This window comes from Mycteria americana, chromosome 13, assembly GCF_035582795.1.
Source record: "Mycteria americana isolate JAX WOST 10 ecotype Jacksonville Zoo and Gardens chromosome 13, USCA_MyAme_1.0, whole genome shotgun sequence".
NCBI classification, from domain to species: domain Eukaryota; kingdom Metazoa; phylum Chordata; class Aves; order Ciconiiformes; family Ciconiidae; genus Mycteria; species Mycteria americana.
This window is the reverse complement of record NC_134377.1, coordinates 8,190,075-8,213,817: the sequence shown is the minus strand read 5'-3', so window position 1 is coordinate 8,213,817 and position 23,743 is coordinate 8,190,075. Positions and strand designations below refer to the sequence as shown.

At 41.2% G+C, this 23,743-nt stretch overlaps 1 protein-coding gene across 1 annotated transcript in view; it reads right to left on the bottom strand.

Moving 5' to 3' along the window:
* PITPNB (phosphatidylinositol transfer protein beta) overlaps nucleotides 1-21,393 on the bottom strand; it is a 36,392-nt gene extending 14,999 nt beyond the window's left edge. The window contains exons 1-7 of the mRNA XM_075516467.1: nucleotides 21,254-21,393; nucleotides 18,420-18,450; nucleotides 17,365-17,510; nucleotides 16,026-16,117; nucleotides 15,417-15,424; nucleotides 14,085-14,159; nucleotides 12,822-12,905 (exon numbers count right to left, since the gene is read on the bottom strand). Of these exons, the coding sequence (XP_075372582.1) occupies nucleotides 12,822-12,905; nucleotides 14,085-14,159; nucleotides 15,417-15,424; nucleotides 16,026-16,117; nucleotides 17,365-17,510; nucleotides 18,420-18,450; nucleotides 21,254-21,273 (456 nt within the window). The 5' untranslated portion in view covers nucleotides 21,274-21,393. The remainder of the gene's footprint in view (nucleotides 1-12,821; nucleotides 12,906-14,084; nucleotides 14,160-15,416; nucleotides 15,425-16,025; nucleotides 16,118-17,364; nucleotides 17,511-18,419; nucleotides 18,451-21,253) is intronic.
* Nucleotides 21,394-23,743: the final 2,350 nt, after the last annotated feature.

Below are 23,743 nucleotides of genomic sequence, written 5' to 3'. Positions count from 1 at the left end.
TACACGACTGAGTTACAAAGTTCTTGTACACAAAGGCAGGAACATAAGCACATGTAAAATAAACCCAAACCCTGTAACACTATAGAGCAGGAGATGCCTGATGGAGTTATACAGGAGACCACTCTAATCTAATATTCTGTCTTAGTGGCCAGTAACAGACGTGTCATGGAAGGATGCAAATAACCCAAGACAGAGCTGTCAATCCAAGCAGTGAACAGTTTGGTCTTCCCTATTCTGTAGGGTTTTCTTCTGGTATCTGTTACAGAGGCTCGCATAACTGGGTATTCCTCTCCACTTTCATTCTTGGCCTCAGTTGCACCCTGTGGTAATTAGTGACTAATGAATTATGAACTGTGCAAAAATATTTCCTCTCCCATTGTTCTGAAGGGATTTCATATTTATTCTCCATATTTATTCACCAAGAAAATCCCAAATGAACCTGGGAAAAACAATCCACACGAAAGAATTCCAACCAACTCTCCTCAGCCCTCCCAGAACAGCTCCATTTCCCTATTTTTCATGTTTAACTCATGTAACTTGAATTCAACAGATGGTACTAGTGCATATACAATTGAGGAGCTATTGTATGAATGCATTCTTTCACCTGTCAGAAGTATTGAACATCATGTGTAACATGCCAGTTTTCAAATCTAGATTCTTCCATTAGGATGGAGGAACGAAGGCTACTTCTAGACTGAAATTCCAAATCCACAGAGCAAGGCTATACAAATTAGTTATTAATGCTTTCGTAATCATTTTGACACTTACAATGCACTTTTTGCAAGCTAGATGGAACTGGAAAATCCAGGAGGTCCTCTCAGAGGAATCCGATTCCACTTACAGAAAATCAGCTCTTATTCTCTAATACTTTGTTCTCCCCAATTTTTTCTGCATTGTTCCCAGTTCTTTTAATGTACCTACCTACACTATGTTTTAAAATAGGCTGAAGAAACCTTTTAATAGATTTTTTTCCAGCTATTCTGTAATTAATATATCTAGAAAGCACTAATAGGTATTCAGATAAACTTCCATATTAAGCATTCAAATACATACTTTAAGAATTGAGCGAATTATTTCCAAGAAACATCTAAGTGAGTCAAAAGACATTCAATCACATCGCTAATCAATATGTTTTATGAACTTCCACAAAATAGTATTTTCCTCTATTTCTCCCTCTAAACTGAAACAATATATTTAAAGAACCCAAATAATAGCTGGCCAACTTTAGCAGGGTGCTCTCACAGGTGCTAAGATAATACTTCATCTACCTTACGGGAACAATTTGAGGAATCAGCATAAGCACTGTACATTAACATTTAAATTCAGCAACACTTAAATGTAAGTTCACTCAAATTATTATAATTGCAAAAAGACCAATAGCAATATTTGTCATCTGAATTTTAGTAAAACCCCACTTACTTATGATTTTACTGGAATAAAGCACATGTCCTTTTTACAGACATCAAAAAGAATAAATATATTCCTTCATGTATGATAGCTTCAGCATACAGTATACAGCCCCAACTCTCAATTACTGCTGCATGTGAGCAATAGCACTGACCAAGACAGCCTGCTGGCTTTGTTCGCAGTCCGTCTCCTCCAGGAAGCCAATGGGGGAGGCGAGCAGAGCGCACACAATTTACAGTGCTTGCCACCAGCTGTAGACTTCTCATCTCATTAGTTATTTCCAGATACTGTGGGTAAAGACAGCTGCAACGTACTCGAATCCTCAGGTCCTGCATATTCCAGAGGCTGAATGTGGTACACATTCCCCCCGTCAACAATCCTTGGGGGCGGGGGGAGGCATTTTCTACAAGTAAATCACCTTTAAGAAATATACGTAAATACTACAGCAGAATATTTTTGTAGAAATATATTTAATGTTTTAAATTACTGATTATGACTGCCTTTCAACAATTTCACTCGAACACTGGAGGGAAGGAAGACACTGAGAAAAGGATCAAGCTATAGGAATGGATAAACAATTTTCCAATAAACGTTTTGCTCTAGATAACTAATTCCTGGCACGAGTATTGCTGCCGGTTTGGGGTAACGATGTGCTAAACACAACCACAAAATACAAGAGCTTCCATATTTTAGCGTCAGCTTTGTAAGTAAAACCAGGTACTGCATTAGAGACAACCCTGAATTTCTTAGTTCGAGTGTCTGAATATCCTACCAAGGTAGAGCTCACACACTTGTACCATAGTGGTGTAGGCATATGGATATCCATACCATATACTTCATTTGCACTAGCGATACCCAGAGGATGCTGCCTGGCCTGCTGTCCCAGCTGTAAGCACAGTCTCGCAGCATTGTATGACAACATTGTATTTAGGACATTCTCATAGTTAAAGAGTATTTCTGTGCTTTCTTTAGAGGGAAAAAGAAGAAAGTGCAATAATTACAAAGAGATTGCTGTCATGCTTCCATGGATCACTACAGAGCACAACAGACCAAACCTAAAAGCAATAGAAGGACAATACCAAAATGAGCCCAAGAATGTAATATACTGGGATATTAGGAAACCAGGAGAGAACATAAAACAAAATATCTTATGACACTAAAATTCTGTGGTACATCTGTATTTTGAATATTACATTAATTTTTGGTACCCTTTTCTCTAGAACACATTAGAAGTGGAAGAGATACAGAAGGCAGCAAGAATGATTAATTATGGAACCAATTCCATTCAAATAACAAAGTAGACCATGAATCTTCAGCCTGGAAAAGACATGACTGAGAAGGACAAAATACAGAAATCTGTAAAGCCAGAGAGGGAATATATGTAGCTAGGGGCTGGAGCTAGCAGAAGCTGAAAACCTTAACCAGATAAAATTGTCAGCAATACAAAACAAAAATTTTAAACAACTTTCAACACAAATACAGGCAGAATACTGCCAACTCCATCAGTGGTCAATAATGATCAAGAAAGAAAGAAGGCACAGGCATCTTGTAGAAGGGAGTGATTTTTAAAAAATCTTTTGCTGAAAGAAAACGAATTCCCTTCTGATAGGCAGTGCTTGGCTGAGTCCACGGGTTTGTGCTGCAAAAGTTACATGTTTCTAGGCTGTAAAACTTCTCTTCCAAACTGTTCACTAGAAGGACAGATGAGCTGCAGTTCTGACTCCTTACTAAAGCTACAGTAGCGCATCCTCATGAAGAGTAGGATTTAGTCTGGACTGTTTCTTTACAATGGCACACTCTGTAGAGATTTCTCTATGTAACTGTCAAAGAGAAAGATTACCCCAGACTACACAGCTCATCAGCACTGGATCTACCACGGAAAGCCCCAGTGTAGAGAATGCAGTGAACCACTTTGTTTTAACGACAACCATCTCAAATTAAGTGCAACCCATATCATTAAAACAGAAAAATAAAACACAATTTATTAGTCAATGCTATACTTTAGGAAAGGCGGTACAGGGAATTCGACTACTGTGAACAATTTTCTGACCCATGAAACAATCTGGGCTGCAATAACATGTGGAAGGCACCAAAATGCATAACAAGATAGAAAGCAGAACATCTCCTCCCTAAGTGGAAAGATGGTAATAATAATACAGTATTGCAGAGATGGTGAATTTTTTTGTAATATTATTTATGCTTATACTATTTATATTTTATTATTTATATATGTATTATTTTACATGATATTCTAGAAATACATTTATTATTTATATATCGTAATTGTTATGTTTATATTATTTGTCATGCCTTCTGGTTCCAATTAGACAACACTGAATGTAACTGCGGCCTAACTGGCCCTTCCTACACCTGTTGCACCGGGAAAGCTGGGGAAGTCAGCAGCAGAGTGGAGGTTTTCACCTTCCTTAGCATCCAGTGTTGATCACTACTGGAAAAAGCACTCAGTTCTGGTCCAATCTGAAAATGTCAATGCCAGTAAGAAAAATCCACAGGAGACTGGATGAATCACTGCATAAGAAAGTGCACATATTTTGACTAGGTGACATTACTCATAACTAGACTGCACCTTTGTACTAGCTTATAAGAGCCAGGACAAAATGAGTTTCAAAGACCAAAACCCCTTCACTCTCAACTTGCCATCAAAGTAATTGCATCACTCTTTACAGTCCTGTAGTATCCAGTGACTGGAACAGACAGGAAGAATCAACATACTCTGAGAAGCTTACACGGGACTAATACATGCCTCGCAGCACCAGCAAGATGGCCAGGGTTAAACACACACCAAAGATGAAATGCCTCAACTCACTACAAGTTGCCATAAGGCATTGTCAAAAATCTGCAATAAAATGGTTCCAAGCATGCTTATAAATATAGAAATGTAACTGATCTACTTTCTTTTGTAAGCACTACAATGTGAAATCTACATGAAATATTAATTAAAACCCCCAAAACTTAAGAAGTCAGCATCCTTGCTTGAAGAAAGCTAAACAAACTTCAGAAAACAAGGCTTTTTCTCCATCAGAAAGACAGCTTCCACATTCAATATAATGCAGAAGTATAAATGGTCTTGCCACATGATTAAAGTGAAATATACCTGGTGATTTCTACATTTGCATTGCAACCTCCTTCCTGAAAAAATAAAATAAAAAAAAGAAACAAAGCAAAAATATCAACAAACATAACTATTTCCAAACAACAGACTGCTCATCCAAAATCCACCAAAACTTTAATATTAAAAATGCATTCACTAACAAAACCTGTGGTATCTCGTACCGTAAGTACTTCATACCAGTATGTTATGGTATATACCACACAAGCTTATAGAAACACACTGTAGGATGCAAATTTTCAAATGCACAAAAAGAAAATTTGCTAAGGTAAGAACTTGCTTACATATGCAATCCTTGTTTTGGCATTTTGGCATTTAAACTCACCTATGTATGCAACTTTGATCTGCCTGTTTTATGTTGTGGAATTATTTGACTGGATACCATAGGGACACCCAAGTCCACACGATACCGTGTTATCTGCCAGCCTACCTCTCTCTGCACAGGGACATAGGCAAAAAGCAACTGTGCTCTTGCATTTAGGACCCACATATAAGCACAGCTGAAAACACTGGGAAAAAAATGTTATCTACAAGTAAAATGTAGGAGTGAAAACAAAAATTCAAAGAAAATAGATGAGTCATGGTAAAGTTTTCTATGCTAGAGACCATATACAGAAGCTTTGAACCAAGACCTTTCAGGACTCTGTTAACCCAAATCCTGTTAAGGACAGAAAAAAACCCCCTGTCTAGATTAAAGTCTAGATGGACAAGAGAGCATTGTAGGAACTCTTCTCAATACACAAACCCTACCAGCTTGCAAGGAAGAAGACTGGACTAGAGCCAAAGTACAAATAAACAACAGTTCTTTGCAGAGTTAAGGAAAATATCTCTGCAGCAAGAGCTTAACTCCTGACAGCAACAAGTCCTTCTTAGGAAGAAAAACAGGCGGCTGTTGGAACAAATATTACAGCTAAAAAACCCTGAAGCCCTCTTGAAAGCTAGACAGGCAAAACATCATTATGCAGCAGCATAACAATATAGAGGAGCTAAAAACCATTTCAAAGAAATACACAAATATCATTTCATAGGCAGTTTCTGCTCAAAATCTCAATATAATATGCATGAATGCAACAAACTATTATAAAGAGTTATTTAGAGAGACTGTGAACCACATACAATAAAGTAATAATCGCAACAAACCCAGAATCCGGGTGCTTCTTTATAATTCTCATTCTCATTTATAAGACCTGCTAAAAGTAATAACAGTACTGCTGATAGCTCATAGTTCACTCTACCAAGTAGTATAAAACTTGAAAGCATATATACAGGACAGAATGATTTTAAGAAAACTTTCACAACTTAACATAAAAATGATACAAATCTGATGTCTTATCTGCAAATTCATGAAAAAAGCTTCCTGAACGCCGAGTGGCATAAGACTAACTAGGCAGGTGGATGCAATTTCTGGCTTTTCAACTCAATATTGCATTAGTTTTTTAAACAGGAGACCATACATACTGTCAGTGTTATTTAGCAGAAAATGCACATAAAGTTGACTGTGGAAGGAAATACATACTAGCACTTTTCTCCAAGATGATCCATAGCTCTGTGACTACTCATTCACACCACAACAAAAGATCAAAATCAGATTAATCGAAGTATGTCATATTCCCAACTCACTGCATGATTCCCAAGTCTCATAACTGAAACAATCACCAGCAGTACTGTACACTTACCTGATATGCAAGAAAAGCATTCGCATATTTTGGGTAGGTTTAGCTAAACGGCTTTTAATAACAAGTGTCTTACAGTCATTCCCATCTCCTGAAGAGTCCTGTAGCTACAGGACAGCTATCAGGTGAACTATTCCCTGAAATCACCTTTGAAAGAATGCCAAGGTTCAAACGAAAAATAAAGTCAGCCTTGTTAAATTAGCACAGATGCACACTGCAGTGTTGTGCTGTGTACCAGAAGTTAAAGGTCTTGTAAGACAGTCTGGAAGAAATAAAGAATTATAAGGACCCAGGCATGAAAAAAGCCTTAGTTAGGGGACAGAAAACAGAAAGAGGGGAGGAAAGCACTAGTAAGCTAGAAATAAATCCTATTTATACATACGTAGGTTGTTCCATGGGATATGCAGTTTAAGATGCATACTTAAAAGAGCAAGCCAAGGGTACTACTGGAGGAATTAAGCAAAATTCAAAGCACGTACCAGTTATTCTATTTTCTTAACCAGTAAATAACATCCCAGTATGAAGAAAGGCTGTTTCTGTAAGCAGACTGAAGATAGCGAGAAAGTACCAGGGCCACCTAACAATCACCTGGGCAAACAATCCTTCACATCTTTATTCCAAAGAAGTACTGATGGAGGTTGAACAGTTCATCTATTCAAACTCAATAATTCAGACAAGCCTTTTTTGAGAATACAAACACTCCAAGGCAAAGCAGAAAACACACTTTGGGGCAAAAAGTCACATCTGTAGCAGTCAGTCTGTTTTCCACACATCTCTGGATACTGGCACCTCAAAGAGCCCTGGTGACCAGGGACACATCCATAGGGTCACTTTCAGGGGGTGCTCTGAGCACCAGACACTGTAATTTTTGATGCCTGAATCCTGATCACTAATGTATTTTTAAACAAGTCAAGGACATTACAGGATCCACAATCCCCTGGATCTCTCAAGTATTGTCAGTCACTGGGCTTTCCTCAGCAGCAGCTATAATAAAAAGACTGACCACTCCATACCCATAGCTGTTGTAGCATTCTTCAATACACAGTAATTTTTGTAGGCCAGACTGTAAACACCTAAGGCAGTTTGACAGCGGGGCTTCACAAGACTTCAGAAACAACTGCTGAATAAAGATATGACCACATGATCCAAGTCACCTAGTTATCATCCACCAGGTGAGCACCAGTAGTGGTCCATACATCCACATACCTGCCTCACCTGGACACCAAAATGAAACAGCCCCGCAGAACTGAAGTCCAACAAAAACCTGGTTTAAGTCAATATGGCTTTCTCATGCTTCTTCAAAACGAAATGTTCTTGATTTTTTAAAAGAAACTAAGAGGTATATTGTGATCCTTTTGCTAATACACAGACTCAACTTTATGACTTAGATAAGATGTTCCAAGACTGTTACCAATAAAACACATGATGATACTAAGCTTCTGGACTAATAACATGGACTTTTTAGATGCCTATCACATGATAAATTAAGTCTGAAATGGGAGAGAGCCACCTATCAGAAAAACAGCTCTTTCACTCAATAATCTTTTAACACTCTTTTACAGACTGCAAAAGAAGAGCATTTCCTATAATCCATTATATTTCTTCAAACTGTAGAACAAGGGATAGTACTTACTGCACAGCACAGAGAAATCCTGTATCTCTAGTACTTAATGCATGAGACAGTAATTTGACTGATCTGTATAAAATTGTATTTTTAGAGCTTTGTGTCAAGTAATATAATGAAGATCCACTACGACCTAGAACACGACTTTTAATTTCTTCTTTGTACAAAAATAGCTATAAACCTGATTTCAATTTCTTTGTTTGCACTCCACTCTACTTTCTTACAAATTGTTTCCAAAAATGTAGCCTCTTCTGATGTTGAGTGTTCACTTCTGCTTACTCTTTAAAAAGTTTTACTCTCCTGGGAAGCGATTTTTATATACAAATCATATAAAGCTACATAGATTGTATGCTGGAGATGATTAAGAGAGGGCAGGGTTAAATTTATATCTAAAGAAAGCCACAGATGTCAGCCAAATTATTTCTATACATACTTAAATGAGCATGTGTTAGCATATGCATGCCATTAGTATCTTAAAGAAATTTACTATTTTTACATTTATGCTGATTGTAGTTCTGAAACTAAAGTAACTGCCACACTACAATAGGTTGGACAAAGTTCATTCACTGAACACAAGGATAAATCTTGAACATATGAAAACTTTTATCAAAATTGCTGGATCTTATAAATGTAGTTCCATTCTTTCAGTCATACTGTTATCCAAGATAGTACGTTTGGGTTGCTTTTCCAGGCAAAACTATGACTGAGAAAATAAATGTACAAATAAAACTTTCCTTCAGCAACACTGACTATTCCTTTTCCCCCAAAAAATTAGCACACCAAAAAACCCACCCAGCCACTTAGAATGATAATTCCAAAGCAACAAGCACTGTAACATTAAAAAAAAAAAAAGCCATACAGCGCACATGATTTCAGAAACTACCTGACAGAATGAACTAGTGACTGCTCTAGTATCACTGAGCAGAGACGAAGAAACTGTAGGAAAAGAACCTCTGCACAAATAGAATACATGGAACACAGCTAATGCTTTCACAGGGGGACATTTACTTTCCAAAACCAGCAGCCTTCTCTGAAGGCATAAAGCAAGCATGTGGATCAGGCAGTTTTGTTCCTATGACATAGCTGAACTTCCAAAAAAAAAAAATATATTCCTCAAGTTCCATTACCTAAACTTCATAAAGGTATTAGCATAAATGGAAAATCTTTCTCATGGAGTCGTAAGCAGTAAAGAGAGAGAAAACAAAGGCCAGAAACGGCAAATTTTCATAACAGAAGAGACTACAAGTGTGGGTCCCAGACAATTTCTGCTAACTAATCCTTAACTGTCTAGGAAAGGGGGCAAACAAGTGGAGTGGAAAGGGTGTCAGCCTACAGATAACTCAGAGTTATCAAAGTTTGCACAAAAGTTTGAGAACAAAGTCAGCCTTTGTTTAATAAAGTCAGGACTCTGCAAAACTGAATTTCTGGGAGATGAAATGGAAATGAAAATTTGAATCACATGGTGAAAATTAGTCCCAGGTATTCCTACACAATGATGGGCTATACTGTGAGTTTGAATTTGAAAATATTTGCTCAAAATATTTGCTAAAAAAAAATAACTGGTGTTAGAAGTTACTAAAAAAAGAAAGAGAATGTAGAAACATCAGAAGAGACTTAAGACTCTGGATTAAACCACTCTGCACTCATAGTTTTGATATTCTGTAGGTCAAATACACAAAAGAAAAAAGAAAAAGAAAAAAAGAGGATAATGTACTGAAAATAGTTCAAGGACATCCACATATGAAATGGCTTCCACATGAAGATGGACATAAAGATAAGGACCCTCAGCTTGGAAAGATATGCTAAAGAGGAGGTGGGGGAAGAAAAAGAAAATATGAACAAAACCTGTAAGATAAACTGTGCAGAAAATATAAATAGGAAACATTGCTCCCACCCCAATTAATTGAATTATCAGTCAGGCAAAAAGGAAGTATTTTTTCTCCATACCATCTAACACTCCACAGAATTCATGATGCCATAAAGGTCAGAAGTATAAATGGGTTCAAAAATGGATTAGATGTGCTCATGGGCATATAAGTGGCTAATAAACACAATAGGCCAGATATAACCACTGGCTCTGGAAGTCCTTTAAATACAGACTGATCTTTCAGAGATATACATCTCCCAGCTTCCAGTATTCTATACTTCCCCAAGTTTCTTATCCTTCCACAAGTATCTGCTACTGGCCACTAACAGGATAGTGGGTTAGATGGATCTTTGTCCTGTGCCAAAAATATAACTTCTTTTAGCATACCACCATCTGTCAGTCTTCAGCACAAAGGAAACTGGCAATATCAAAGGCAGGCCATATAATCTAATAGTGCAAGAGGGCATACAGCATAAGCAGTGCTGTTCACTAAGAGTACTTCAAACAGAATAAATACCCAAGTTCAACACACAGTAATAAACACAACCCTTTGTTTACACATAGTGTGATCAAGCAAGCACTCTGACAGATGACAGCATTGTAGTTGTCTGCCACAATTCCAGGCATGGAATAGGGAATGCACAACATACATTTACCTGCCAGTTTAGCTCTGAGGTCATATAGAATGTCTGAAAGAACAAGGGGCAGCAAAAGGATTCCTTGCTGCATTAAAATAGGCAAGACATTTAATTTGGTTTACAGGGAGGTTCTCCAAACAACATATTTTCACACATGTAAATCCACAGATCATCTGTTAGACATCAGTTACGCAACAGTGCAGGTTATACACTTATGTTGGTAACACAAATGGAAATTTATGAAGCAGAAACCTTTCTCCTTCACACACCACAGCCTTTCCCCTCCTTCCTCTACTTTCCTGCAAAGGAGTCCTCTCCCCACAGTGCAGGATATCCAAGTATTTATTTTCAGAAAATAACAACTAAATGGTATAAAGAACATCTCCTTGTGCGAAACAGAGACAATCAAATTTATTGTGTAAATACAAATTGGTAAGTGTCAATATTAGTGCATACCATTTTCCTACTATCAAAAAAAAAAATTACACGTAGAACAGTCCAGTTTCTACAACTGAACAAACCAGACAACAACCCCAGTAGATAAAGATGTGTAGAAAGAAACAGCAGTAATAACAAGGAAGTAAGACAGGCACATAAATAAGTACAGTGAAGCTGCCCTCAAGTTGCATAAACCAGCATCTAAAATCAACATATCCTACCTTCTTATTGAGATCAATCATATACACTATGAAAAATTGGACATGAGCTGGCAATGTGCACTTGCAGCCCAGAAAGCCAATCGCATCCTGGGCTGCATCAAAAGAAGCGTGGCCAGCAGATCAAGGGAGGTGATTCTCCTCCTCTACTCTGCTCTCACGAGATCCCGCCTGGAATATTGCCTCCAGCTCCAGGGTCCTCAGCACAAGACAGACGTGGACCTGTTAGAGAGGGTCCAGAAGAGGGCCACGAAGATGATCTGAGGGCTGGAACACCTCTGTTGTGCAGAAAGGCTGAGAGAGTTGGGGTTACTCAGCCTGGAGACATGAATACTCTGGGGAGACCTCATTGCAGCCTTCCAATATATAAAGGGGGCTTGTAAGGAAGATGGAGAAAGACTTTCTACCAAGGCCTGTAGTGACAAGATAAGAGTCAATAGTTTTAAACTGAGAGAGGGTAGATCTAGAACGGATATAAGGAAGAAATTTTTTACGATGAGGGTGGTGAGACACTAGAACAGGTTGCCCAGAGAAGCTGTGGATGCCCCCTCCCTGGAAGTGTTCAAGGTCAGGCTGGATGGGGTTTTGAGCAACCTGATCTAGTGGAAGGTATCCCTGCCCACGGCAGCAGGGTGGCCTAGATGATCTTTGAAGGTCCTTCCAACCCAAACGCACGTCTATGAGCTGGTTAACAAAAAACTGACAATAGATGGGAAAAGAACAGGAACTGTTACAAATATTAAGTGTTGTCCTGTCAGCAAAATCTCAACACGGCACATAAAGCTTAACTAGAAATCCTTTCATGTATTTATTTCAGTAGAATTCGATACAATCACATTCAGGGTACCACTGTCTTTTCTTTGCAAAGTGCTATTGAAGAGTTGAAAGTGTGCATGCCCAGCACTAAACTTTGCCACACTCGCTTCTTCATCTAGCTGCCTACTTCCATCACGTGTGTAAGCAAGCTAACACAGAATCCACACAATCCTGGTAAATACACTCCTTCCAAATTTATACCTATGTTCTGCATACAAATTCACTGAGTAACCATATGCTCTTACTAACAAAGCCTGTCCTTCTAAATTTTTGCTTCTTATATCAAGATATTAAGCTTCAAGTTCTCAGGGAAAAGACCACAGACTCCTATGGACAGACTTCTGGGTGTATCCAGGACACTTAACATTTGCCAAAGCAATCACTAAAGACGAAACTGAAAAAGTAATCCCACAGCTTTCAGAAAAGATGAGCAGTTTGTCTTGAGAACTACTCTGATGAACAAAGTTTAAAATTTAAAAAAAAAAAAAAAAGGTATAGATTTCAATGACAAAACCTAACTGATCCTCTTGAGACTGCCACAACCCCAGAGTGAAGGATGTGTGGAGGGACGGAATTTAATTTAAAGAATTTGTAACTCAGAAGTAGCAGCAGAGTACAGGAGTAGCTTGGTGAAGACACTGTGCTCTGTTATACAGGACAGCTGGGATAGATTCTTGCGCTTGGTCTCACACACCAAGATGAGCACACAAATGCTTGCTTGACCAAATCAATTACTTTATCTACAATTAAAAGTAAAAACTACACCTGTGCCAAAAGTCTGTTGTCCTTCATGTCTTAGTTGTGCAACTAGAAGTGAAATTCAGTAGACTGAAGTTGTATATGCATTTACTAAGTGTGGAACTTTGGAATGAATGATTCTATTCAAGACAATTTTCATTTATCTGTTGGGTAAAATCCATACCACTTTAGCTTATTCACAAGCAACACAAAGCATCAATGGAATTAGCTGCATGCTACATCGATATCCCAATACCAGAGCATTTACTTACTCCTGGTTCTACTTGAGTTCTATCTGCAATGTCAATATGGACAACTTCAACACTCTTCCATGTGTTTGGATCTAAATTGTGCACCTGCAAAAAGAGAAAAAGGAATTATTTCCATGCTGTCACCTTACAGTGGTGCACCTTATGCAGTACATAATGCGTGCCATGGATTTTTTCTGGATTTCTTAAAGGCAGTGTTCTCAAAACCTATCCTTTCTTCCTCTGCCTTTCTAAAAGGGAATAATCTCCCCAGTTACAGTTTAGTTCACTCACTAACCAATTTCAAACCAGCACAAAGCCTTCACTTCTTGTGCATCCAGGAAACCTGGATTTATGATTAAGCTGTATTCTTCTGTCACATTCGTTAGCGCTAATGAAATCAAGCTCTAATTAGAAACATTACCCATTCAGTAATCTGCATGAGCTTTTTGATCTAGAAAGAAGCAGCACAAATTCCAAAGTGCAAATACGGCAGGTTTCAATAACCTGACTAAATCTAGTAGGTTTCCTAAATCACAGGGCTGCCTTTAATATGGACCAGATGAAGCGTGTGTGGTATGAAGGTATATAAAGGTCTGAAGATGTAAATCAGCTTCACACCTGTAGTCTGTTAGGCATACCTAAACTTACAATTATAGCAAGCAGAGCTGTCCAAGAAATACTCTCCTCCTCTGTAACACATCCAGTGCTACAGTTCATCCAAGCACTGAAAACATACTGACAACTATGCCTTTGTCGATGGTGTCACTATAGATAAAAAAAATCTCCTGAAGAGACCTGTGAACTCCATCAACTGTCTAGGGAGGAAAACAAGAGTATCACCAGCCTGGAAAATTTAGAAAAGCAGCTTCAATATGTAACCCTACAGAAGCGTACACAGGTAAACCCCAATAGCCTTGTGAAACCTGTTTTCAAACAAACTTGTCAGCCTAAGTAGCACCAGGGTGTCTAAGGTAAAAGAACATGAAATTATAAAGAACTTACTGAAAACCTATTTAAATATTTGGGCGAGAATCAAGCATCTGCATTGACCTCAACGTAAAAAAAAAAAAAACCACAACCTTTCTTGTTCTTGCATCTTGTTAGGTGAGACAGCTTGACCACCTTAGGAGGATTTGAATAATGCTTTTCTTGTTTTACATTAATCACTGGTAGGGCTTTGACTTTATACAGTAATTATCCACCATTACCAGGTATAGAATACTTTATCTGGATGACTGTGTGTTGAAAATATTGCTAATGCTTGGTATCCAAATCCCAACTCACATTCTCTGATGTCCCCAAATCTGGTTTGTGCCAGGTCTCAATTTTTATGAAGAAGTCATCTTTCATGTATTCATTCTGTAAGAATTAAAATCAAAAAGCTTGAGTCTGATTACACCTCTCTGCTTAAATTTTAGATAAACGGTATTTACATGTAAGTCACTACTAAGCCTTGACTAGCAACACATTCTATTTAAATTATAAAAGAAACAGCCCCCTTACCTACACACAGAAATAGGTACAATGAGATAACTAGTATCTAAATCTTAAGCAACAGGTACAGCAGTAAGTACTAAATTAAAATCAGTTATGTTTGAGAAATCCAACTCTAACTTTGTGCATACAAATAGAAATAATACTGTCATCTGCCATCCTTCTTCCTCAACCCTGAAATTCTTTACCTCTATGTTCAAGTAATTTTCAAATTACTAATACTGCAGTTAAGACAAAGCAACTAAAATACCTTTGCATGAAATTTTTAATAAGTGAGACTATTCTGAGGCAGGGGTAATAGCCAACAAACAGTAGATGTTCCTGTAGAGCACAATTATGACCATAAAGGTCCAGCTACCACTAAATTGTATGTCTGAAGACTAGCACAGAACACTTCTAATTTCGGAAGTAAGAAAGCATATACCAGTGTGCACATGTATCACAATGAGTCAAGCTAAACAGTTCACAAACTCATTTGTTACTCCTTATGTTGCATCCACCTAGTGACAATCTAAATCAAGTTTGCAAGTGAGCAGATAAAGCAATTTAACATTAAACTTATAAGCTTCCTTAAACAAGTCACCAAAATATATACACAGGGAAATAAAGTCTTAATGACCTCCTTCCCACACATCTTAAATAAAAACCAAAAACCCCCAAACCCCCAGCTACGATGATCATTTAGATTCTCAGTTAATCCGTTTTAACTGAGGCAGAATTTCGCTTTACAGAAATGGGATTTCAGACAGTTAGGGACCGATTTTATCTCAGTGCTCTTCCTGCATTCAAGAGTATAGAAACATCTGATTTGGCTTTTTTTTTTTCCTTTTTTAGCATTATGTCTTACCAGGACAGACATTATGCAGCTGTAATGGTAAGTAAAGGCATAAAAGAAGATGTAAAAAATGAAAGCATTTCTCTGACAAATTACAGTTCTTTCTAATTATAGCCAAATGCAGACAAATAAAGTAACAAGGAGCTCTATGCCAGGAACCCTGGCAAGGCGAACCCTGGCAAGGCTGGAGCCAGCTTGCTAGAGTCAGAGTAAATTGTAGCAGTAATAACAGATAAAACGTATTTCAAAGAACCCAACATAGGACTGATAGGAATTCAAATACTCACTGTCACAACTGGTCATTGGAAACACAGGCAATGAGAATGAAAAGGAAACACAAAGTGTTATTAGATATAATTTTTTCTGAAAAGTCTAACACATAATGATTGCATCACAGTATCAGAAACATTCAAAGTTAGTCAAACAGCATTTGTGTGCATCAAGTCAGCAGAGTTCAGCAGACTTTGACTGGCTAGCCTTAACCTTAGAAGTTTGTTATAAGATACTTCAAACTATTCAACAGAGACACAAAAGAAATAGAACCTACTCTTAGAACTTATGCAATTAGAAGTATTAAAATAAAGCAGTCACCTTATTCTAACAGACTACGAAGAACTAAATTATTTTCAAACGGGCTCTGTTCTAGACCTTAACAGAATCACCTCTTCAGTCTTACCCTAGGGACACTGGATTCTGAGACTCTGTAGGAAACAGTAAACTGGTCCATTGAGGTTGCTCTTGAGAAGCAGCTCTCCTTTTCAGAAGAGGAGATCTCACAAACGCAACATTAAAATTTGAAATTATTTTCCACTTGATGGCACCCTCTTTTCTCCTAAACCGTTTAAGACCATCACTCGACTGAACACTGACAGCAAAACACACAATGGGAGACCTACTTGTTCTACAGTAGGGATATGCATTCCAAGCCTTCTCGTGGAACACTAGGGAGCCTTCTGGAGCAATCATCCTTACAAAACCAGGAACTTTACTGTGAAAAACAAACATTGGCAACATTGTTTAAATTTTTACCAGCTGAAATTCCTCATTGATTTCTTCCACTCTAATAAGAAAGGCACATTCTACCTAAGCACTTTAAAGGTTATGATGTACAAGTTATCCACAGTTAAATATGCAGGAACTCCAACAACATTACTGATCACAAAATAATTAAGAAAAAAAATGGGGAAGGTAATAAGATAATTGAGAGCGAGCTAGAAATAATTTTGGAAGTACTACGATCATGATGAAAGCTGTGCTTTCTTTTCTCTTCAAGAACAGCAAAAACACCTGTTGAGGGAGGGCACTGCCCAAGAGATCTCACCTCCAAACTCCCTAGCAAAACTGCAGGTTCATCAGTAAGCAAGCCTGTAACTTGGCTGGCCTGCAGCCTGGATGGAAGGCCATTCAACTATTTCAACCGTGCCTGAAAAGGAAAACTGCAGCCAACTGCAAACGTATTCACATATTCAGTTCTTCAACTTTTTAGATCTTTTTTTCCCCAATTATAAACATTTGGAATACTAATCCTCACAGCTTGACAACATATTACAAATTCTAACAACATGGCTGCCTTTATGGTATTGCAGCCCTCTGGAGTAACATTGACCGCTACTCCCTAGAGGTTCAGACCCCATTTGGGTCAGTTTTCCAAATAACCCAGGTTTTACCCACTCTGCAATGCATGTAACTTCTGGAAACATTCTTTACCTGACTCATTCTCTCACAGAACATTACACTACCGTACCACAAGAACTTGTGTGATGCCTTTCAGAGTGGTTTTAAAGAGCATTCAGGCAATAAGAACTCATTCTTAAATACCAGATCATATAAAAACATTCTTTCTTTATAATGCAATAACCACTCTCCTTTTCTTTATCCTTCTATATCAACATTCCTGTCCTTTGGGCTATCCTACAAAGCATCTGTGATACCAACCCATCATTTCAGCTATATACTAAGAATTCAAATTAATTTTACTTAGAGATGCATTTCCTTGTTCACAGATTGGACATTTTGCATGGTTCTCCATTACTCTATCCCACACATTTAAAAGCCACTGTATTTCACATGTTTTCCCACTCACCAGAGCATTCACGCGCAATTCAGCAAATTAAAGCGTGGTAGAAAAACACAAGCAAGTACCCCAGAATAGTAAACAACAGAAGGCTGCCGTCACTTTTAAACATTTCTCGCTCAACACCAAGTGACCATAATACGTGTCAATGTTTTTCTCACCTCTTTAAATGATAGATTTTGTGAGTATATTGTCCCTTCTCGCCATCCTTTTCATAAGGCTCATTTTTTAAGACTTGAATTCCTTCACCACCTCCTGTTTCATTTTTGCTAGCTTCTGCCACAGAATAAAGTTGCCCAACTTGATACTGAAAAGTGAAGAGAAGTAAAATTTCAGTATTAAAGTTAGCCAAAAGTTTTAATGCATAAAAAAATTTAGCTGTTTCCTGTGAAAATTTGGTAGGATAAACAAAATTATCAGGAAAGTAAAATACACTATATAAAAAATATTTAGTAAAATATGGCAATCTGCTGTCAAAATTTATCTGTAGTTCACAAGCACCAGGTCTATACTCAGCTTGTTTCACATTAACGCAACACTTGGGTATAGCATATCAAATATGTTATCCTTCAATTTTCTCATCCTAAAAGCAAAGTATATATGTTGCTCTTAAATGTAGAAAAGAAATATAATTTCTAGTTTACAAGATTTTGAAATGACTCATTTCCAGCCCTGAGCCTCCCAAATTCATACTTTTAACCAACTAGATAGTGCCCTCACAGGACCCATAAAATGCAAACTGTAGAAGAAAGCAAGCATAACACTTTCCCTCAGAACTATGTTTAGACATCCTATTGTGGCTTTCATTTAAATGTATCTCAGTACCATTTAAACTGCTGGCTTCAGATTGTGGAAGAGCATTCCTACCTTCGCCTGCAGGAAAAGACTTGGAGTCACTCAATGCCTTGATCAGCAGGAAAATTCTGCTGCAGTGCAGAACTGCACAACTTTCTTTTCTTGCTTGTAAGCGGTGGAGTGGCTCAGAAACAACTAAAGGTTCTTTGCCTGCAGGCATTTGCCTCCTTTGAAATTCACTGATCTTCAAGAGGTTAACTCTGCTTGACTGGTGGCTTACACATGTGGTAACTTACCTGTGGCAGGCTGGTGGGTGCAGAGCACAGGAAACATTTGAATCCAGGCTGGTCAGATTTAAATAAGACACTAACATCTTCCCACCCATCACCCCAAAACAAAAGCAGGTAGGATGAGGACATACCTCTTGCACTGAGCAAGGTAAAACCACTCGGCTGAAAGAGGAAAAGAGCAAATTAAAAAAAATGAATAATTAGGCTTCATCTGTAGATAACAGATATAAACTATAACAAAGACATTCAAGAAGGAAGTGTCAAAATGAGTTAATTAAAGTTTTCTTTTGCTCTGTGACAGTAAGGCTGCATGCATATAATACAAAAAACCCAAGTAAAATTCTATGACAGATATGTTACAAAAGGAAAAAGAAAAAGGGTTAAGAACATTAGAAGCTACAGAGAAGAGCCAGGAAATCTAGGATCTACTTCTAGCTCTGCCATAACTTTGTATTGTGCTGAATTTGTTTAAACTTTGAGGCGTGAACTTTTTTCATGGGTTACAGAGTAGGCAGTCCTGCCTGTACAATTCAAAAGGAGAACAAATGTGCAGGCCCTCAGAGCCTACAAATGAATTTTGGCAATTACAGCAGTTATGAATCATTTAAAAAGCAACCACAGCTCATCTCCCATTTAGGTGGAAAAAGCAAGTGCGTTTTGGGCAAACAGTTTAGTTACAATACACTACTCTGTACAGTTAACAGCACTGTTAGGAGATGCAGAAGTTGATTTTTCACAGCAAGGGTACACTGCACAGTCTTTTTCAGTTTCACCTTACATAATAAAATGGACAAAGATGACGCATATCATTACCGTTGCAAAACAACATCATAGAACAGCAGCATTGTTCCTAGGGCTTTTAAGTGATATTACCTCTTTTACTGAAAACCTTATGACCGTTAAGATTCAATGCCACACAATCCTCCTGAAAGCATGAGCATAAATTAAGCCTGTCCACTGTTCTAGAGAGGAAGAAAGTTACAGTTAGCTGGTTCAACTCTTCCTACCCCCTGCTGTGTCCATGCTTTGGAAACAGTGAGTTTGGTATGTTTTTGCTTAGGTACTACTACGAAAATGACTTCAGCAGCTTGAGTGCTCTGCACCCCCCCTGCACAGCAGAAAATGCAGCAACCTTGAGAAGACAAAGATGATCACCCCTGCGGATCAAATTCAGTCTTGCAATTTGCATGCAACTTCTTCTTTATCCCTTCCTGGATAAAGATTTTCCTATTTTAGTTTACTATGTGCCTCACTGAAATAGTTTTATTTAAACTGTGAAACCTTCAGCGAGAAACTGAGAAAAACATAATCCGCCTCAAATGTTGGCAAGCATCAGGCTGAAAGCAGAGCTTACATCCAAACACAGAATGGCCAAATTGCAGTCAAAATAAAATTCCTATAAGAAGCCCTATTATATCTCATTTTACCTGATTAAAAAAGTCCTCAAATTGTTTTTAAAGCTGGCTAGCAAGACCAATAGAGGACAGAAGACACCTATCTAAGTGTTAGCAGATGCTGACTCAATACCTAGAGAGGATGCATTTGTGGCTTGCAAGGCAGCAAAGGAGATTCTTGGGCAACTTCAGCTTTAGTCTTTAACAGGACATAAAATAGGAGTATAATCAGGAAAACACAGCAAATGCACAGGTACAAGGCAAGGTGACGAATTAAAGGAAAGAATTGTAAGGAACAAGTTTTCTTCAACTTAAGAATGATGACAGACAAACAATGCAATAATTCAAAAGAGCTGAGTAGCAAAGAAATCTGATGAGAACTTATAAATAGTACACAGCCCACCATTATCTTGTAGGAAACGCAAGAAAGACAGACAGCTTCTCCTACGAGGACTGGTGCGAGCTCTCGCTAAAACGCAAGAAGAGCAGGACACTTGGGTTCACATGCCTCGCTCCTGGATACAGCACTGGTACCTCAGTCCTGTCCATTTGCACCTAACTCTCTGAAGTTTATGTAAATCTTTGAAGTATCCTTGGAAGCCCGTTTGGAACCTGACAGACACATTTGCTACTATTGTTTTGAACCTACACATCACCTTTACTACCACGGCAGAAGCTACATATTACTAGACTTCGAGGCAATTTAAAACCAAGGGTGCTAGAGGGAGAACAAACCAGCTGCTGGTTTGCTGGCAGAAGACCTTACAGGAAAGATCTACCCAACCACATGGAGTTCCCAGCACCACCAGAACAGATAACTGCAGAGCAATGAAGGACACTGGCACCGCTGCCGCTCGAGTTCCTTTTTAAGCAGAACAGGGTCTTGATTCCAAAGCACCCGAGATCAGCATCCCTGCAACGTCTGTCAGCTTTACAGGGACACATCGACATCACCACCTTGGTAACACGTTAGCCCCAAGGGAATGAGTTCGACAAACTCATCGTGGGGGGACACAACTCGCTCGCTCCGGGGCAGGGATTACCCCCAGGATCACCCCGACTGCAAGCACCGCTCAGGTGCGTGTGAAGCCAACGGTACTTTCGCTCCGTGTCAAGCAGCTACTTAAGGCTGAAGGCACGGGACGTGGAAGCGGTGCAAACGGCAGAGAAGCACAAAGCAGACCCGCGCCCCGGGCCGGCACCGCTCCCGGCCCCCCACCGAGCCGCTCCGTGAGCCCCGCGGCGGGGAGGCGGCGGCGTCGGCGTCCCGGGGCGCGCACCGCGGCCCCCGCTCGGCCGCCGGACACCGCGGTCCCTTGAGGCCCCGCCCGCAAGAAGGGAGCGGCCGACGCCCCGCGGCTCGGCCGAGGCGGCGGGCCGGGCGCTGCCGGCGCCCCGCGCAGCGGAGCCGAGGGAGGCCCAGCGGGGCGCGGGCCGGAGCGGGCCCTGCTCCACCCGGCGGCGCCCGCGAGACCGGGCACGGCAGGGAGGGGCGCGGGAGGCACCCGCTGTGTCAGGCCGTGCCGGGCCCCGGAGCCGCGCCCGCCGCCGCCGCCACCCCCCCGACTCACAATTCCTTGATCAGCACCATCTTCCCCTCGCAGGCCCGCACTGCGCACGCGCGACCGGCACCGCCTGCCCATGCTGCACCGCGCGCTTCCGGGGTAGGCCCCGCCCCCACGGACCGGCGCGCCCAATCCCGCCGCGCCGTGCGTCCCCGAGCCCGCTCCTGACCCGAGCGCACCCCGGCACGCTGCGTGACGCGCCTGCGCCGGCCGCCACCAATCCGACGGCACGCAGCTCCCGCGAGCGCCCCACCTCACCCTTAGGCAGCCAATCAGGGCGCGCCGCCAGCTCTGCTCCGTCCCGGTACCGCCCTCCCCTCGCGTGCGGCGCCGTGACGTCACCGCTCCCCCCAGGCGCAGGCGCTACCGCGGCCGGCGGGTCCCCCGGGGAGAGCGGCCGGGCAGCGCTCCCGTACCGGCCGAGCGGGCCGGGGCCGCTGCCCCCCCGCGGCAGGGGCGCCCCGACCAGGTCGGTGTCTGTGGCGGTGCGGCCGGCGGGAGGGGCCCTTGCTTGGAGGAGCGGGGCCGCGGCACCCGCTGTGCCTGCCGGGCGCCCCCGAGTGCCCGCCCTGGGAAAGCCGAGGAGCGGGGTCGTGCCGGCTGCGCGCTGCCGGGGCTTAACGAGACGCCACGCCGCTGGGAAGGCCCTTAAACCTCCCGCGGCCCCGGGAAGAACGAAGCCAGTTACGAAGGCCCCCTTTGGTCACGCTCAGTAAACCTGGCGCCTCACACCGGCCAGAGAAAGCCGTTGGCGCAGCCCCAGCCACCGCTCCAAACCGGCTCCCGCTGCTCGGAAATGAACTTGTTTTCCAAACTCCTCGCGATGCAGCGGCAGCGCGGTCGCCGTTTTGTCCGGGTAGAGTCCAAGGGAAGGAAACTGCCGTTCAGGCGAACCCCCTCCTAGCAGGGAAGCCCAGCGTATGGGAAACGAGAATTGACAGGTTGAGTCATTTCGGGTTTTTTCCCCAGCGGAAACGCTGGACAACGGGGAGCGGCGGTGGCAGGTTGGGCAGGGACCCGCCGTCCGCCCCACGCTACGGGGCTGTTCCCACGCGGGACCACCCGCATCTCCTCCGCTTCCAGCACCACCCTGCCCTGACCACGCACTGCCGGCACGATCGTTCCGTTGTTGCCCGGCCCCTCCTGTGCCGACAGCTACCAGATCTCTCTTTTTTTTTGGGGGGGGGGCCGAAGCTAAAATTTCCTTCTGCAATGTGTTTCAGGCAAAATCCTTTTCTTGCGGATTGCTGTTACGTTAGCTCTGGACTGCTCCTGTTTTGCCACACAAATGAAAACACAATAAATCGGTAACGGAATTGCTAGTGCCTCCACAAAGGGAAAGACACTTTTACTGTTTCATTAAAGGGTGTAACACAAGGAGCCACGATTACCGTGTCCAGTGCTGCCCTCTTGTGAGAGAATTTCTTTTATCCTTTATCCCGTTCACAGATAACAAGGACACCAGAAATTTATCAAAACTGACACACATAAAACGAAGAACAAGACTCAGCCGTTGCTGGGCTCAGACCCACCTGCACCCTCTGGTCCCACAGACCGGTTGGTGACATTAGACCATCAGCTTTCACTAAAAACAAACAAAAAAATGAAAAGAGCCTACCAGGTTTAGACCTCAGAGACATTGAAAGAAGGCTGAAATCAGCCCTGAGAGTAGAATACCCAGTGAAGCTTCTCGAGCCTGTAAAGAACCTGAAACACTAGCCCCTGAGGAGAGAAATTGCCTTTGTACCTCGGGGAGTGCTGGTGCCGAGTCCCTCTACACCAGGCAGCTGACACTACTCGATTTATGACAGTGTGCGGCAGGAGATGAGTTTTACTGAGCTACCTGGTTGGGGGGCAGAGGGGTGGGACACGCTTTCGCTATAGGGTGAAAGAGCAACAAATCTCTCAGCTCCTTTTTTATCCAACACATTCCTATTAATGCAACAATCAAACAGCAGAGTGGGGGCAAGAGAAACTGGGGGGGGCCCAAGCTAACTAAACCTTTACTGCAGGCATTTAATCGAAAAAAGGGAAATATGCAGAGCTTCTGTGAGTTCAAATAGGGACTTCTCTAGCAGCAACAAATGCTTATGTAGGAGTCCCTCCTTGGGATGCAGGAGACATGCAGGATTGAATTCCAGAGCAGAAACAGGAAAATGAAGGAGACAGAGAGGACAACACAGGTGCCAGTGAGTGATGAAGATAAAGCAGCTGGAAGTCTTTATAAATATACATGAATAGTGAAGCTTAGAGACCCTGGAACGAGGAGCAAATGATAAAACCTGGTTATAACTTGGCTGTTCAGAGCTAGAGTACAGCAGAATTTAAGAGAACGCAGGACTATGTCTTGCAGAGAGACCTTATCCCTGGAATGAGGACCCAGCCCTGCTTACTCTCAAAGCTGTTGCTAAACCAGTGGGATATACTTGGCTCTTCAACACAGGCCGTAGAAAGGACAACATGGGTCAAGTTCCCCAAGTTGCTTCTGTATGTTGT